This window comes from Podarcis tiliguerta, assembly GCF_965153285.1.
Source record: "Podarcis tiliguerta genome assembly, chromosome: 8".
NCBI lineage: Eukaryota > Metazoa > Chordata > Lepidosauria > Squamata > Lacertidae > Podarcis > Podarcis tiliguerta.
The window spans coordinates 68,738,074-68,756,207 of NC_139541.1; the positions used below are offsets into that span (position 1 = coordinate 68,738,074).

At 50.7% G+C, this 18,134-nt stretch overlaps 1 protein-coding gene across 2 annotated transcripts in view; it reads right to left on the bottom strand.

Moving 5' to 3' along the window:
• APLP1 (amyloid beta precursor like protein 1) overlaps positions 1-7,675 on the bottom strand; it is a 49,923-nt gene extending 42,248 nt beyond the window's left edge. The window contains exon 1 of one of the 2 annotated variants that reach the window (XM_083455205.1): positions 7,260-7,675. In XM_083455205.1, coding sequence (XP_083311331.1) covers positions 7,260-7,361 — 102 coding nt within the window. In that variant the 5' untranslated portion in view covers positions 7,362-7,675. The remainder of the gene's footprint in view (positions 1-7,259) is intronic. The other variant, XM_083455206.1, reaches the window with a different exon arrangement.
• Between the last annotated feature and the right edge of the window lie 10,459 nt (positions 7,676-18,134).

Below are 18,134 nucleotides of genomic sequence, written 5' to 3' on the forward strand. Positions count from 1 at the left end.
CAAACGCCATCTCCCCCCTCAGTTTCCTCCCTCCCTCCCATCTCAGTCAGTGTTTCTCACAGTGCCGCTTCATTGGGCCTCCACAGCTGGCACCCACTTGAGACACAAGGTGTGGGGCGAGCAGGGGCTCCCCCACCTTCTAATTCTCCTCTGTCCCATGCTTGCCCCTCTCCACTTCCACTAAGGGGCCAGGCCTCTGAGGGCCACTGCAGCACCAGTGTGCCTGGTTCAGTGACAACAACGCTGTTTTCATAACTTCACCCGGCTGGACCAAAGGCACAAACAAGGCCTTATTCATCACAGTGTCCAAGGTAGCAAGTCAGAAGGCGGCACAAGAAAGAGGGAGACAAGGCCCCAGCTAAACAAGCAACTGTAGGCTAAGGATAGATGGGTCTGTTAATTTCAGTTCCTCCCCCTTTTTTCTAATATTACACTCAGTTCTCCACATTTTCACATCAGTTCGCGAATTTGAAAGGTCCTCATGAAAATTGTCAACATTTTTCTGCTGATTCCTCCTAATACAGTGGTACCTCGGGTTACATATGCTTCAGGTTACAGACTCCGCTAACCCAGAAATAGTACCTCGGGTTAAGAACTTTGCTTCAGGGTGAGAACAGAAATTGTGCAGCGATGGCGCAGTGGCAGCAGGAGGCCCCATTAGCTAAAGTGGTGCTTCAGGTTAAGAACAGTTTCAGGTTAAGAACAAACCTCCGGAATGAATTAAGTACTTAACCTGAGGTAACACTGTATATATGTGTTTTATGCAATTCTGCCTAATTCATGTTTGCAAGCAAAGCACATTGTTTATGTTACTTCTGCTAGCATAGTATATTTTTACTCTCATATATGCATTTTTGTACATATTGCATGGCTGGAGAGGTGCATTGCAAAATTCAGAGAGACGCGTGAATTTCAAGGGATAAAATCCTAGAATTGTAGAATTGGAAGGGACTGTGAGGGTCATCTAGTCCAATCCCTTGCAATGCAGGAATCTTTTGCCCAATGTGGGGCTCAAACCCACGACCCTGAGATTAAGAGTCTCATGCTCTGCTGACTGAGCTATCTCAGCATGGTTGCATTTCAGTTTCTGTGCTGCCTCGGAAAGCGAGAATTACAACACAAACCAAACTGAACTTTCTCCCCTGATTCCTAGCCACAGGTTCCTCACCCTTGACCTAAAACAGCCCAACATTTCCCCAACATTTTCCTGACAGAGCCAATTCAAAACAGCCAGGCAGAAATGTGGCACAATCTTCCACAAAACACCAACATTCACAACAGGGAATTCATTTATTTCTGAAACCACCTCTGTGTCAAAAAAAAATTGTCTCCATGCAGAAAGCCAATACATTAGTGTGTTTGCTAGGCATCCTAGACTCACCCTTCAAACATAGCTATTTTACACCCACCACAGAATTTATAACTCGTGCAAGTCCATTTTTAATTTAAAAGCAAAACAACCAAACTAAAAGGGGGCATTTAATTAATAAAACATTTGCTAATTGCAAACTGAACTGAATCTCTTCCCACTTTCCTAGCTAAGGCCAAAGTAATAACAGGTCTGGAAGGAATCAGAGGGATGTAGCCAGCTAAGTCATACCCAGAGTAGTCCCACTGAAATGAATGGGTGCACGATATTATGATGTATTAACTTACATATTGGTTCCAAAATGGCTTCTAAGCAGTTTCCAAGCACAAAATTCCTTACAAAATTCGTACGTAATTGAAATGCACAATGAAGTTAGCCATGCCCATTCGTTTCAGTAGGTCTACTCCGGGTAGGACTAGCATAAGATACAACCCATTGGAAGTCCGAATCCGGAGAGACAAATTGCAAGCAGTGCTGGCTGCAGGCCAAGGATGGGGGCCAGCCTGTGAAAGGGCTACAGACACACAGAGTTTGTTTTAAGCGTGGGTGTAGCAAGAGCAAACACAGCACTTGAGGGACAAGTGTAAAGAGGAGCTGCAGGAGGACGATGAGTGTGGGGGACCTGTGGTGCTAGTGGCGGGGGTGGGCAGGAGAGGAGATGGGGGGGAAGGCAAAGATGGCTTTGGTTCTGGCTAGGAGAACCAGCGGTGGAGCTGCAAAAAGACTTCCCTGCCACTCCCACTTCCCCTGCAGTCTCCGCTCTGCCTGGATTGAACTAAGGATCTCGGTTTTCCTGCTCTTGGGGAGGAGGGAGAAGGTGACAGCTTGAGGCGAGGGAGGGAGATTAGGAAGACCTGCTCTGCAATCCCCCCAAGAGATGGGGGGATGGACAGTGCAACCAGGAACACACGTCAGGTACATACGGGGCCTGCACTTTCCCTCCAAGCTGGTGGCGGGTGGCGGGGGGGGGGGGGGGGGGAATAGAACAGGCAACTGTGTGTGTGTGCGTGTGTGCAAGGGGGAGGACAATGGAGAAGTGAGGCTTGGATTAAGTTGGATCCCGCGGCTAAGCTGCTGCTCTGAGCGATTAAGCAGCTGCTGCAATTTGGTTGCAGGCTGACCTCCCTGCAGGCCGGGGTGGAGTGGGGTTAGGCATCAAAAACAAAAAGGGGGGGTGCAGAAAAAAAGGAGAGGCCTGAGTCATCACCCCCCCCCACCCAATCAGCACCCTGACCAAGAATCTGGGGGGGGGGGGTGCGCATACACACACAGCGGCATCAATGGCAGGTGAACGACGACAAAGAGGTAGCAGGGAAATGGAAGCCAGAGCGGCACAGAAGTGGTTAATTGGCACCGGGATTAATAAGTGCAGCGCTAATCCCCCCTCCTGCTCCCCCCCCACAAGCACTTAGCGAGATGAGATAGAGAGGAGAGGAAGCATCCACCTGCTTCCCCCCTCCCCCCCTCCAACACAGGATCTGCGGGGGGGGGGTGTGTTAGGGACCCTGCAGAAAAAAAGCCACGGTCTGCTGGCAACTTTACATTGCAGGAGGAAACTATGCAGGGTTAAAAGAGGGATGCAGCCTAAGAGAGGCAGAAGTGCAGAGGTGGGGGGGGGGAGTAAAAAGGAAGGGAGATGGAAAAGGCTTATGTTTTCTCTCTGCCTCCTTCAAAGCTGCAACTCGCCCTGCATCCCATCCCTCCTGAGCTGATTCAGGCTGCTCAGAGCATCACAGCACCAGCTAGCTGTGTGAGATGGAGGAAGAGCGGGCCGGGAGCCAAGCAAGAAGCAGAGGTGGAAGAATTGAGGCTCCTTTTTGCCCCTTCTGGCCTGTGGAGCAGAAGGCACCTCAGGAAGCACCCCAAATTTATGGGGAACCTCGCGCTGCAAAGATGATGGATTTTGCAAGTCTCTGCAGAAATGCAGGCTTGTGCAAGGACCCCATTCCAGTGGAGGAGGGTGGCAAGTCCACCCACCCACCAACCCTTGCTTGGCACCACACACTTGAAGCAGATCAGTCAAAACACACCACTGCAAAAAAGGTGAATGGTCTCTAGCGGGAGGGTGATCTGGGGCTTCTACACGGCACATTTTGGATTTAAGGCCTAACAGAACCTTCATGAAGGGTATGGAGCCTTTTCTGTGATTACACGGCCACAACCCCCAATGTGACCAGGAGGAGATGAATACAGCAACCGGATGAGTCCTTCTAGCCCTCTTGGTAGATTGTGGTGCATGCTGAAGGGACAAGGAGAAGACTAGAAATAGCTTTCATTTCTAATACTGCACGCTATGTTCGGATTTAGGAACAATGGCAACTCAACTGCATTTACAACAGAATTCCTCTGTGGGCTTTTACCACTGCCGTCCCACTTCAAGCAAGCCACAAATTGCCTGAGCTGCAGACAGTTCTCTTCTCTCAAGGAAAACAAAGAACAGCTCGTCACAAGTCGCCCAGCTGCCGTGAAGTAGAAACAGGGGACACCTGAGGGAGATGTGGGCTGGGCCTTGCGAAGCAGAACGCTTTGGGTTCCACCCCTGCTGACCCCATCCTCATTATGATGGGGAGGGCACAGGGTGTCAGACACATCCAGCCTTCTTCCTAACTGAAGAGATCGTAGAATTGTCTTGCTGGAACACAAAGATCATGGCTCTGTCTAGACCAGTGTTCTGTCTCCAACCATGACTAGTTGGACAGTTATAAGTTGGGCATGAGACCACAAGACAGAGCTTTTGGCTTGTCCAGGAGCTTCTCTACTGGAAGATGCCCTACCAAGAGATGTGAAGGTCTGGAAAATAACTGGGGGTTGATCTGGGTTTTCTCCCTGCTTTTTTGGTGGGGAAGAACAGTGTGTGTGTGTTTTATAGGGGTGGGAATCTGGGGAACAGGTTTTCCCTTAATTTCCCTTGTTTCTTTCCTGGGCCTTCACATCTCTGGCATGACTTCCAGAGGTGTACCACCCCCGACACCTTGCTGGGAAAGGACAAGTGGGGAGAGTGCGGTTGCACTCATGACCTGCATGTGGACTTCCTAGGCATGTGTTTGGCCACTGAGAGAAAAGGAGGCTGGGCAAGACGAGGTGTTAAATCTGGTCCAGCAGAAGACCTTCTCACAGAGGTGCTCTATTTAGCCAACAGGTAGGGCCTGCAGAAAAGTGTTGCAGTAGGAAGTGCTCCTGTTCAGGGCTCAAGCCAGCTAGCCATGCCTACTTCAAGGTACTCCATTCCATTCTCTCTTCCTGCTACTCCACCATACTCTTATGTTGACAGAGCAAGCTAAAGTCTCATTAGATTGCTTAGGTTCCCCCATTTGTTGTCCTTCTCTAGCCTGCTAGGACCACAAAGCTTGCCAGTCCGTATATTAGATATGGAGATGATAGAAGGTAGGTCTGTCTGAAACTAGCAGCTGCCACCATCACAAGAACACACGAAGAACCACAGTTCCCATGGGCTTTCTTGCTTTCTGTTCAGAAAGGAGCCAAGTTCTGTATTGAGAACACAGGATCTTAGTGCTGACCGAGACCCATTTGGGAAGGAATAATTATTATCACATGCCTCCCACCAAGAAACAGCACATGATGACTCTATTGCCATTATTCACCTGTTCTCAGAGGGGGGGGGAAGTATCCTGAGATCTGGTAGGGTACAAGCAAGTATGGCCAATTGGATTTCTTTTGCCAGCTAGGCTCTTCAGCACTGACAACCTCACCACCATGGCAAACACAGATGGTGCTTCTCCGGCGCAATGTGCCAACCCATGGCCAAAAGCCATTTCCCCCCACAGAGCAAAGCAAGAAAGGAGTAGCGAGCAAAGTCTTCCCCATCCCCTCCACCGCCCCAACACATGCGCCACGAGGAATCTGCATCCAAATCAAGGCTTTGGACGGGGGTCTTGTGCTACAGAGGACCAAGAATGGTGCAGCACCAGGAAGTTGCTTCTGCATCTTATCTCAGTGAGCTAAGGGTGGGAGGCAGGACTTGGCGGGGGGAGTCAGAAACACCTGCAGCCTTTCATCAAAGGGTTACAACAAGGTCCTAAAGAGAGCCTGCAAGGATGAAGAGCAGGCCTGGGAGGGGAAAGGCAGCATAGTGGGCAACAATCGAGACCAAAACCACATCTGACATGGAATAACTGCAATTTGAGCTCCTGGGTTTTTTTTTTAAAGGGGGGCTCCAGATTTAATCTGAGTAGCCAGTGGCTTAGCGTGGGGGGTGCAGGGGGGGCCGGCCGCACCGGGTGCAACATCTGGGGGTTAGGGGGCGCAAATCCATGGGTTAGGGGGTGCAAATTACTTGCCTTGCCCCAGGTGCTGACAACCCACGCTACGCCACTGTGAGTAGCAATGGTGGGGGCAATGCTGGCTCTATGTTTTGAAAGGCCCTAGGCCTAAGCAGCCTCCCTCCCCCCCCCCCGGTCAGTGAGCTAACCCCCCACTGCAGCAGGTCCGGGGGGTCTCTTGCCAGGGGAGGGGGCCCTCAGCAGATGCTTGAGCAATGCCAATTCTTGATAGGGAAGATATGGCACAGTCTAAGCTTGATGTTGCGAGTGGAGGAGGAGGAGGAGGGAGACCATCCTGCGCTCCACAGAAGATGGCAGGTTGACAGCCCAGATGGAGGACTGCAATCATCACCAGGCATGGCTTGGCCCACTCTCTGCTGTGCAAACGTGAGACAGACAGACTCTCTCTCTGCAGGCCCCATCGCAACATTTCAAAACAAGTCTCTTTTGGTACTTCCCCTGAGCTCAGGAAGGCCACCATCTGCTTAACCCTCATTGCTGTGCTAGATGGGACAGATAATAGGACGGTTCCCTGGCTTCCAAGCCCATGTGGGGCTGAGGGGCTGTGAAGTTCACCTGGAGGAATGTGCCCCCCCCTGCAGTGGGTCAGTGGGATTTGGGCTGCATGCACACCATACATTCAAAGAACATTTCCCCCACTCCCCACACCAGAAGAATCCTGGGAAACGTAGTTGGTAAGGGAGGCTCAGAACTGTAGATCTGGACAGGGGAAACTACAATTCCCATGATTATGCTTAAATGCAAGGTCCGTATGCAGCCTTGCTCACAGGCAAGCAAAAACAAATCAGAGTGCCAATCCGGAGAGAAGAGCCACACTCCCCAAAGGAGCCCAAGGGCCCCTTAAAAAAATGCCCCACTGGCTTTGAAACAAGGGGGCCCTGCAGCCCAGCCCCCAATGTCTCTTTCCCATTCCGGAGGCAAAAGGTGAGACGTCTGGGTTCCAGAGGAGGTCTCAGGGAGGAGGGGGAGAGCGCCACGCCACACCGGCTCTCTTCTCGCTTTGGGGATACCCCGTCTCCCAAGCAGATGAAGTGGGTGGGTGTCGATCCCCGCCCCCCAGGCCTCCTATCTCCAGATGGAATCTGGGCAGGGCGAGCAAACAGCAAAACAGATGCCCGCTTCTCCTTGGAACAGGCACTAGGCGCGCAGGCAGAGAGGGGGGCGGCTGCTGGGCTACCCCCCTCCCTGCCCAGTCCCTTGCCTGGCCATCACCTACGACGTCGCCTCCTCCAGCCGCTACCTTCCCTGCTAGCCAGCCAGCCAGCCTGCCCGCCCGTCCGCTTTCCCTCCAGGCGCAGGTTTCCCGATAAGCGCCTCCTTCCTTAGCCTCTTAACCGGGAGGAGATCCGAGGGGATCAAGGGGTCTCTCCCCTGTGCCAGTGACCTTGGGCCGCTCGCCCCGGACACCTTGAGCGCGCCATCCTCGCCCGGCAGTCCCCTCCTCCTGCGCTCCAAAGAGACACCTCGTCGAGGCTGGGCAATAAAAGCCCCCGCAAGCTCTCCGGGCGCAGCAGCCGCCCAGGAGGCTCTCCCTTCCTTCCTCCCTCCCGCCTGCCCCACCCACCCACCCACCCTCTCGGCGGGCTCACCTGGGTGTTGGCTGCGCCTCCGGGCCCCAGGCAAGAAGCCAACAAGAGCAACGGCGCCAGCAAGCAGCGCGCAGCGACGGCGCATCCCGCCGCCCCAGCCATGGCTCGCTCGCTCGCTCTCCCTTTCAGCCGACGCTGCGGCCGCTTTTCCTGCGGCGCCCGGTAGCTTCCCGCCTCCTTCTGGCGGAGCGGCCAAGGGGGAACCCGGGATGGGTGGCGGCGCTGGGGGAGATCCTAGGGCTTGGGGGTCGCCTCCCTGCGCGCGCTTGCACCAGCTCAAACGCTGCTGCTGCTGTTGCTGCGGCGCCGTCGGTTCCCAGCTGGGCTGTGACAGGAGGAGCTGGCCCCGCTGCTGCTGCTGCTGCTGCTGCCACCGCCTGCTCCTCCTCTTTCCCCGCCGCCGCTGCGGCTGCAGCGCTTCTCCCTGGCCCCTCCTCCTTAGCCCCTCCCGCCTCTCTGCCTGCAGCCACAATAGCTGCGACGTAGCGCCCAGCAGGGCGGAGCCAGAGTCGCAGCAGCCTGGGGGCGGGGCTCGCGGGCCGCTTGCAGACGGAGGAGGTGGGCGGGGAGCCTTCGCGGCTGCCCCTTTTCCAAGCAAGAGAGTGTGGGGGGAGGCTGGGGTGTCCCGTCCCCGCCGTCGGTCCTGGTCGCCGTGCGCTCTTCTTCCCAGCCGGAAAACGCCCTTCGCCCCTTGGATCCGAGGTGCCTGGAGGAAAGGCGGCGGGATTGCGGAGAGAGGCGAGGGAGGGGCCTGCGGCAACCATGGAGAGGGTTTCTGGTAGAAGGGAATGGCACTCTGTCCATGCTTAGGGGAGCTGCTCGCCCTTCCTGGGCGGTCTCACTTTAGGCTGCAGTTCAGAGACACCGCTTACCCTGGAGCAAGGCCCATTCAGTTCAATGGGATTTATTTCCCAGTAGGATGGGGTTGTTAATTAGACAGTGGGTGCGGCGCGAGGAGAGCTCTTCTTGATGAGCCTTTGAGTGATGTCCGAAAGTCCCTTAGTGATGCGCTTAGGTAGTTTTAGACTCTGGACTTTATGGTCCCATGCACCAGCTTTTGATGACAGTGTGGAACTTTGCTTCCTTCCTGCTTGGAGACTCTGGTGGGGCCATGCCCCGACACAGTTTGTTCATAGCGGTCAGAGGGGCAGGAGGCAACTGCCCCCTCTGTGAGTTCACATGAATGCCTAACTAGTGCTCCCCCCACAAGCCCTCTTCAGACATCCAAAAAACCTTGTTTTTGCATTTATATCACACCTTTCCTCCAAATAACTCCAGGAGAAGCACACAGTTCTCTCCCTTCTGCATTTTATCCTCCCAAGCCTGTGAGGTAAGTTAGGCAGAGAGAGCACAACTGGCCCAAGGGGTACCAGTGAGCTACATGGCTAGGGGGGGTGGTTCGAACCCTGATCTCCCACGCCCAGCGCACTAACCTGTTGCAGGGACAGTGGGGTGCATGATCTTGCTTTGCCAATCCCAACACTGATTATTCACAGCTTCTGAACATCCCAAAGAGCCTTTTCCCTTCTGTTCTCCTTTGAATTGAGAGACTCCTGTTGCTCAGATGAGTTCAGAGCAGGCTGAAGTTCCCCATCATCTGGACTTCCCTAGTAAATTTCTGTTTGCTGTGTACGTTGTTAAACCTTTCATATCCTTGGTGCATCTAGTAGCCCAACACTGACTGCTCTGACTAGAAACAGCTCTCCAGGGTTTTGGGCAAAGTTATATCTCATCGCTTGGTACCAGAGATCTTTTTATTCATGGAGATGCCATAGAATTAGTGATGGGTCCCAAGACTTACAGTGCCTGGCGTGCTCTGGTCCATGGGGTCACGAAGAGTCGGACACGACTGAACGACTAAACAACAACAACCCAAGACTTATATGCAAAGCAAGTTCTGTGCTTCTGAGTGACATGAAACTCACCCATTTAAGACCCGCCATGAGGAAAGGTGGCCTCCATAAGCAAATCCTTTGACCGTTGACACAAAGAGATTGTGAAGAGCTCTAGAAACGATCCAGAATTCTCTCTCCAAACTGAGAGAATGGTTAACATGGCAAATGCAATTCAAGTGTAAACAGGAGCAAAGTGATGCGTGTTGGGGGTGGGGACCCATAGTTTCACATATATGCTCATTGGGGTTTGAACTTGTGGCGAGTGACCAGAAATAAGATCTGGCGGTTGCAGTAAATAACTTGATGATGATGTTGGTCATGCCAGTGTGTGGCACATCTCTGAAAAAGACAAAATTCACATGGAAGGCAGCACATGGCAGCCTCAGGGGTAAATTTGACAGCAAATTCAGCCTGAGAAACGTGGAAAGGGCACATGTTGCTCTCTTGTCCTTTAAGAGATGGGACTTGGTCAGCAGCTGGTTAAGAGATGGCTAGAAGCCCCCTGTGAGCTGCTCTGAATTTTCCAAGGAGTGATTTTGCCTCCCTGGAATGTGCCCTTGAACACTGATAATGCTAGAGAGATGGTATACGAGTGGGTGCGCAAACTTTCACCCACTTCTGCTCCTGACCTCAAGTAGCCTGCTGCATGAAGGTGAACATCACATTCCGTTCACTCACTTTCCCTTCTGGCCTTGCCCACTGCTTGGCATCTAGCTCCCAAAAGGTTGCCCTGCAGGGAATATGGCCCCTGAGTTTGAAAACGGTGCCCCTCTGCTCCAGAGACCCCTCATGTGGGAGCTTTTGCTGCTGCTAAGATCGTGAAGCTGAGGCTCCAATACTTTGGCCACCTCATGAGAAGAGAAGACTCCCTGGAAAAGACCCTGATGTTGGGAAAGATGGAGGGCACAAGGAGAAGGGGACGACAGAGGACGAGATGGTTAGACAGTATTCTCGAAGCTACAAACATGAATCTGACCAAACTGGGAGGCAGTGGAAGACAGGAGTGCCTGGCGTGCTCTGGTCCATGGGGTCACGAAGAGCCGGACACGACTAAACGACTAAACAAGTCATCCACACCTTGTCTCTGTGGCCTGTTCATGCAGGGATGTTGGCCCCTTGCTCAGGGCAGCCTCGTGTGACAACCTGTGTAAGTGAGCGTGACGTACCTTCTAAAAAGAGGCCATTTGCACATCAAGCTGCTCTTTATTTTTGAGTAATGAGAGAGATCAAATGGACGAAGAATGGCTGGTTTCATTGGACTGACCGCTGCCTCTTAACAGCTGCTTGATCTGCAGGTGCTGGATCTCTTTTCTCTCCATGCTTTGAAAATCTGCCCAGCCCTACATTGATGTTGCCATCTTGGTCCAGTAAACATGGCATTACTGGGCTGAGGATGAGTCTGGTGGAGCTCCCTTCCTTCCTTCCTTCCTTCCTTCCTTCCTTCCTTCCTTCCTTCCTCTCCTCTGGTGCTTCATACTGGAAAACTTCCTGTCGGAGCCACTCTTGCCTGTGTTTGTTCCATACCCATTCTGTCCTGTTTCTGTGCTAATCAGCACATTTTTTTAAAAAAAGGAAAAAAACTGCACAAAAGTTCATATTTAAACACCTACTTTTGAATGCCTTTTGTCATTTGCATTTCTGTAGCATCTCCTAAAGTCATGCTTTTATACTGTTTCCTCCTAAGATGCACTTGGAGTGAAATGCAAAGCATAGCTACTCTTGTAAAAACATCAGGATCTGACCCATTGGCCTGTGAAGGCCAGCACCCCGTTTTCACAAGCGGCCAGCCAGATGCTTATGAGAATCCTGCAAACAGGATCGTAAGCACAATAGTGATCTTTTGCCCATTCTGATTTGTCAGGATTTGTGCAGATCAAAGTTCTCAAGCATCCCTAGTTAAAAACTTTGGCTTTTCACTGACGTCTGAAAAACTGGGAATCCTCTTGCTCCCTTGATGGCGAACTGGGATGTGAAGCCGGCACAGGAAGGATGAGGAAGCAGAAGTCCTCCATGCCCCAAATCAAGACGTAATTCTTTCAGGGAGGAAAAGTGCCCTCTGGCATTCAGTTACAACCACATCGCATCACCTCATCTCTGCCTTGTGACACTGACACACTCTGTGAACAAACACTCGCAGAGCAGGGACCCAGCTGCTCTCCGCTCTTGTTATGATGCCCGGCAGTGTTAAGCAGAACGCATTATGGAGAGCTGCAGCCAGGGCCAGGAGACTGCTGCAACCAATGGCAACCAGCTAGCATGCTAGTGCAGCAAATGCAATTAAGGCAGCTGAGAGAAGGAAGAGGACCCCCCCCCTCTCTCTCTCTTGCCTTCCATGACTGGCAGGGTGAGGCTGGATGGTTTGCTAAATCACAGCTTGTTGCTCTCACCCGGCAAGCATGTCCCTGTGTTCAGCACAGGAGCCACAGATTGCCCTTCTGGGTTTTTCATCAGCACCAAGGAAAAATCCTTGCATCCCGTGTGTGTGTGTTTGCATGTCCACACACCCCAGTACAGGCACATTATCAAGCAGGTGTTGCAGTGTCAGTACAAGCAGCACAGATCACCTGGTTGGGGGGGGGGGCTGGTGGAGGTTGTAGAGTTGGAAGAGGCTGCAAAAGTCCAGCCCCCTGCAATGCAGGAATCGCAGCTGGAGGGTGGACATCCAAAACCTTGAATGAAGGAAATTTCACTACTGAATATGAAAAACATTCCTTCCTCTTCTGAAAGAAGCTGTCCTTTTGGAGTGTTTCTACATGCAGGAAGCAGGGTTTAGCTAGGAAGGGCCAAAACCTATGAAATTTGCTGGTCACGTGCATGATTTCGCGTTGCAACCTTGTATCTTTAAATTCCCTGAAACGGCAGTGGGCAGAGAAGCTGACCTTTCTCCCCTATCTCCTGTCATCCATCTCCACCCCATTCCAGAGATTCTTGCTTTTTACAGCAGGAGGTGGAGATGACACATTCAGGGATAGAAGGATTAGAAGTTGCTGCCCCATTGGCACAACTGAGCTTTCTACCTTGTGAGCTGGCAACACTGCTTTGGCCCTCTCTACTCAACTATCTCGGGGACGTGCGTGGCACTGTGGGTTAAACCACAGAGCCTAGGACTTGCCGATCAGAAGATGGGCAGTTCGAATCCCCGCGACGGGGTGAGCTCCCAGCTCTTGGTCCCTGCTCCTGCCAACCTAGCAGTTCGAAAGCACGTCAAAGTGCAAGTAGAGAAATAGGTACCACTCTGGCAGGAAGGTAAACTGTGTTTCTATGCACTGCTCTGGTTCGCCAGAAGTGGCTTAGCCATGCTGGCCACATGACCTGGAAGCTGTATGCCAGCTCCCTCAGCCAATAAAGCGAGATGAGTGCTGCAACCCCAGAGTCGGCCACAACTGGACCTAATGGTCAGGGGTCCCTTTACCTTTTACTCAACTATCTATCCAGCAGGTGAAACAAATATAGCATCCTTTGCCAACCTGGTGCCCTCCAGAGATTGGCCCAAACATGGTTCATCTTTGCTTGTAAAGCTGGTGAGATCAACTTGTGCAGTCAACATCACCTTGGCATTCCTTTCTAAATTTGCTTAAAAATTGACAATATCAGTGTCCTTTTGGACAAGTCTTCCACACCTGAATGATCGCAGATTCACACATGCAAATTTACCACCTTATATATGGAGTGCAAGGGAATAAATGGTGCCATGAAGTTGTGAAATGGGCTATAAATGCCATTCTTAAAAACAAGAGGCGGTAGTCAACCGTGTTTTGCTCACGAGCTGGCCCACGGAAAAGAACGGAACCAATTTAGCCCTGCTTATTAATTTCAGTGGGTCTACTTGGCGTATAACTTATGTGAATGCCACCCCATGTATTTGTCAGTTTGCATTTCTTAGTACAGAAAGTACTGATCTGATGTGTAGAGATCTTTCCTATTCTGTTTAATACAAGAAGGTTCAAGAAGGTTTCTGATGTTTGGGTTATTTCTTCTGGAAAGCTGAGTACAGCTGGTTTAAATGGGTTCTGTTATCTTTCTGTCAAGGTCGTGCTGACTATAATAGTAAGGGCGGGAGAAGCCTGGGTCTCACACACTTTTCTCTTTCTGCTATAGTGTTAAGTAAGTTTACGTCTTATTATAAGTATTGTAAGTTTTATTGTAAGTGCTGCAACTGGATTTTTGATGGACTGTGTGAATCCTGAATGTATTGGATTTGTGACCATTATGCTCATTTGCCGTCAGTAGAAGTAAAACTCTGCTGGATGAGATACAATTGCCTCTGGTCTATTTTTTGGGAACTCTGCATCTTGTTTAAGTTTTTTCCTCCTCTGGAGATGGCGTGACAGTATTCATGTGGGGTGGGCCAAAAAGGCTTCTCACCTGGGGCACCATTTGACCCTGGGTGGGCGAAACATCTGCAGATCATGTTGCGGTTTAAAGGAACAGGGAGGAGAAGTCAGTGGCTGGAGAAACACCATTCACAACACTATGGCAGAGGTAGGGAACCTCTGGCCTGGGGGCTGAAAACAACTTGAGATGGGTTTTTTTTTTGGGGGGGGGGGACAGAGTTCTAGGAACCTCTGACTCTTGTGTAGTTAGAAAGTAGCTTGGTGGCACATCTACCGCCCATGTTTTGCCACTGGCCATATCTACCACTGGGATGCAGACCCTCCAGGTGTCCCTATTTTCCAGGGACAGTCCCAGATTTTAATAATAATAATAATTTATACCCCACCCATCTGGCCGGGACTCCTCTAGCCACTCTGGGCAACTCCCAACAGAATATTAAAAACACAATAAAACATCAAACATTAAAAATTTCCCTAAACAGGGCTGCCTTCAGATGTTTTCTAAAAGTCAGGTAGTTGTTTATTTCCTTGACATCTGATAGGGCGTTCCACAGGGCAGGTGCTATCACCGAGAAGGCCCTCTGCCTGGTTCTCTGTAACCTCACTTCTCGCAGTGAGGGAACTGTCAGAAGGCCCTTGGCGCTGGACCTCAGTGTCTGGGCTGAATGATGGCCAGGGAGAAGCTCTCTGTTTCTGATTTGATCTCAGAATGTCCTGCCTTGCATTAGGATGTCCCTATTTTCATTGGATAAATGTTGGAGGGTATGGAGTTACCTAACCCCTGAGGCAGCCCTGTATAGGGAAGCTTTTTCAATGTTTCATGTTTTCTTATATTTTTATATACGGTATGTTGGAGGCCGTTCAGAGTGGCTGGAACAACCCAGTCAAATGAGTGAGGTATAATAATAAATAATACTAATACTAATACTAATAATACTAATAATAATAATACTGATAATAATAATGGAATAGGATGTCCCTATTTTCATTGGAGAAAATGTTGGAGGGTATGCGGCCCCTGGAAGCTTGCCTATGAGGAAATGTGGCCCTCAGGCTGAGGAAGGTTCACCCCAGTGCCTGCACTAAGAGCTTCATGGTTATGAAACACAGGCTTGGGTGAGTGTGAGGTCATCAAGTAAGAAGAGCACTTGAGGAACAATTGGGCTTTTCATTAGATCCTTCAAGAAGCAGGCTGGGCACAATCCATTGCCTTCCTGGAACATGCATGAGATAACCATCTATATGACACACTTCCATGGCGATTCATTGCTTACAGCAGAATTTGGCTGGGCCATCTGCATACCAGCCCTCGGAGGACACATGCTGGGACTGCTGAAGGTCACATTAACCTGCTCACCTCCTTCCCAGGCTGCCTGTTGGCTCTTCCTGCCACTCTAGAGCAGGGGTCAGCAACCTTTTTCAGCTGTGGGCCGGTCCACCATCCCTCAGACCAGGCATCCCCAAACTCGGCCCTCCAGATGTTTTGGGACTACAACTCCCATCATCCCTAGCTAACAGGATCAGTGGTCAGGGATGATGGGAATTGTAGTCCCCAAACATCTGGAGGGCCGAGTTTGGCCATGTCTGCCTCAGACCATGTGGTGGGCCAGACTATATTTTGGAAAAAAAATATGAACAAATTCTTATGCTCCATAAATAAACCAGAGATGCATTTTAAATAAAAGCACACATTCTACTCATGTAAAAACACGCTGATTCCCGGACCGTCCGCGGGCCGGATTGAGAAGGTGATTGGGCCGCATCCGGCCCCTGGGCCTTAGGTTGCCTACCCCTCCTCTAGAGACACCACTGGCAACCTTCTACTGATGATGGCTTGATATTGCATGATGTGCTCCCAGTAGGATGAGTGAAGTCTGCCAGCTGTTGTGGAAGAAGCCCTCCAGGGGCGAACCAGGATCTTTCCAGACGATAAATGCTGCACTTTTCTCTCTGCGCGACATTTGTGCCCGTGGGAGTAGAGCGAGCAATATCCTGTCCGCTGTTTATAATGGAGGGGAGGAGAATCAAAGAAGATCGGAGTGCAAGTTTGCCAACTTCTATTCTGGCAGGACTCCAGTGCCTTAACAACAGCAGCAACACCCTCCCCCCGCCACGTAAGAAATAAAAAGAAGGTGAAGTTTTCCTTCTTGTGGGGCGTGATGGTGGAAGATCCGTCAGTTACAACTCTGCAGAGGCACCCTTGTGCGGAGAACACTGGCAACCTGCTGCTGCTGCGGAGAACATACCACTTTTTCTTTTAAAGCGTTATCATAGGAATGAAAATAGAGGGCCCTCAAAATGGGAGAGTGGTTATGTGCATCTCAGGCAGGGAGGTAGTTTTGCTGGTGTTTGCTACTTTCTAAAAAGAGCTACACGAGTGCTCCTGCACTTAAGTAACACACAGCAACGGCACTTGCCAAAAGCACACAGCAAGTGTTGGAAACTTTATTTGCCACAGCTATATGCTGCGTCTGCTGGTCACGTGAAAAAGTTCTGCCTGTGCATTTGCCCATGCGGTACCTAACAGCAAGTGGTCGAATAAATCAATGGCATTTGATTAATGCAATGCTATAATAACAAATGAGTATTTTTTTTGTAACTTGCATAGGTTGTGTTATAGCTAATTCTGCATCCTATAAGCTTTCAGAATGGGTCTGTCTTGGTTGCGGGACTTGTGTTTTTTTCTAGGCAGTCAAAGCCAGCTGGTGGAGGGAAGCTGACTTGCCTAAGATTTAGGATTATTTCACGCCTCGTAGCATCTCGAACACATGGCTGCAGAGTGGCAACTTGCGCAACTGGTCTGTGTAGCTGGGCCTTCAAGCTGCAGCTTTTGTGGTCTGCATTTTTTAAACAGTGGAGTAAGGTTCACAAATTTCGATTGGCTTTTGGTGCTGCTTCGCTTTTGTGCGTTTTTATTATTGTGTGCTTTTGGTTTTTATTCGTTTAATTTGTTTGCCCTCCTGAGAACTCTTGGGAGTTGAAAGGGTAGGATGTGAACTTCAACAACGAAATAGTCAGCTTTTCTATATTCCTGACTCAGACTATTGGTCCATCTAGCTCAGTATTGTCAACACTGACTGGCAGCTGCTCTCCAGGATTTGAGATCAGGAGTCCTTCCTCCCCAGCCCTACACAAAGCTGCTTTGGCTTGAGCCTTCTGCATGCAAAGCAGATGCTCTGCTACTGAGCTATAGGACTTCCTCGCATAACAAAAGGAAAAGTAGTAGGAACAATAGACAAGCCTCCTAGTTTCCATACCTTACTGTAACTCAATTTGTCTAAGCTGATGTAATGGAAATAATCGCCTATTGCTTTTCTGTTTACTCTGCTTCTCGTACTTCCTTCCCCCCTGTTTGCCCTTTGTGCAATGTTAGATGGTAGGCTCCTTGGGGCAGGGAGCTGCCCTCTTCTAACCTTGAAGGCACAATGCACCCTGCTGGCACAAGGTTAAGAAGACTGGCAACAAAAATAAATAATGATTATGTACCACGAATTAGCAAGTGATATCGCTTGTTATCTCCGGGTTGTGGAATGTTCTTGCTTATTTCTGTACTTCAAGCTGCTGTTAAACGACAAAGGAAAAGGCCAGGCTGCTGTTTTTCTGGACAGTTGGGAACCTCATGTGCTCACCAGTGTGTACATACATCATAGAATCATAGAATTGTAGAGTTGGAAGGGACTCAAGGTTCATTTAACCTGAAGTGAAAGTAAATAATATCATCATCATCATCATCATCATCAAGAACAACAATAACAGGAGCCTGCAAGCAGGACCTCAGCAGAACAGCACTCTCCCCATCAACTGTACAGTGGTACCTCGGGTTAAGTACTTAATTTGTTCCAGAGGTCTGTTCTTAACCTGAAACTGTTCTTAACCTGAAGCACCACTTTAGCTAATGGGGCCTCCTGCTGCTGCCGCGCCGCCGGAGCACGATTTCTGTTCTCATCCTGAAGCAAAGTTCTTAACCCGAGGTACTATTTCTGGGTTAGTGGAGTCTGTAACCTGAAGTGTATGTAACCTGAAGCGTATGTGTCAGAGCTGGCTCCGGGTCCCAGCTCACCAAGGACCAACGCTAGCCGATCGTACAGTAACAAAGTCTTTATTGAAGAATAGTCTCCATTTACAAGTCTTAGCGTCCCAGCCCTACGTCTGGACTTTAGACCGGCGAAGCTCTGTCTGGATCTCCGCCCCCTGTGCACCAGTTTAATACTCTAATCTTACTCCACCTCTTCCTTCTCTCTCTCTTCCTCTGGGTCTTACTACCCCCCGGGGTCTCATTCCTCCTGGACTCTTCCGACGCAGAGCTTGACCCCTCTGACTCCTCCCCCTCTCTTCGGCGGGCTTTAGGACCTGGCTCCCTACCCGGGCTGCCCACCTTGCCGCCCTCCTGTACATTTGAACTTGGCGCGCGCGCGCGTTTTACTTTCCGGATGACCGTTTCCTCGCTCCCTGACGAGGGTGTGGTCAGTCCTGCCTCACGTTCTCCCTCTGCCTGCGCGCTCCCTGATCCCGATGCCTTGGACTCCTCCCCCCTACTGCACTCTGGGGGAGACGCTGGCCCGGATTTCCAGCTGCTACTCCCTGAGTCCCCTCCTTCCCGAGGTGTCCCCCTGGGCTCTCCCCTTGCCCTGACCATGGGGGCCCCT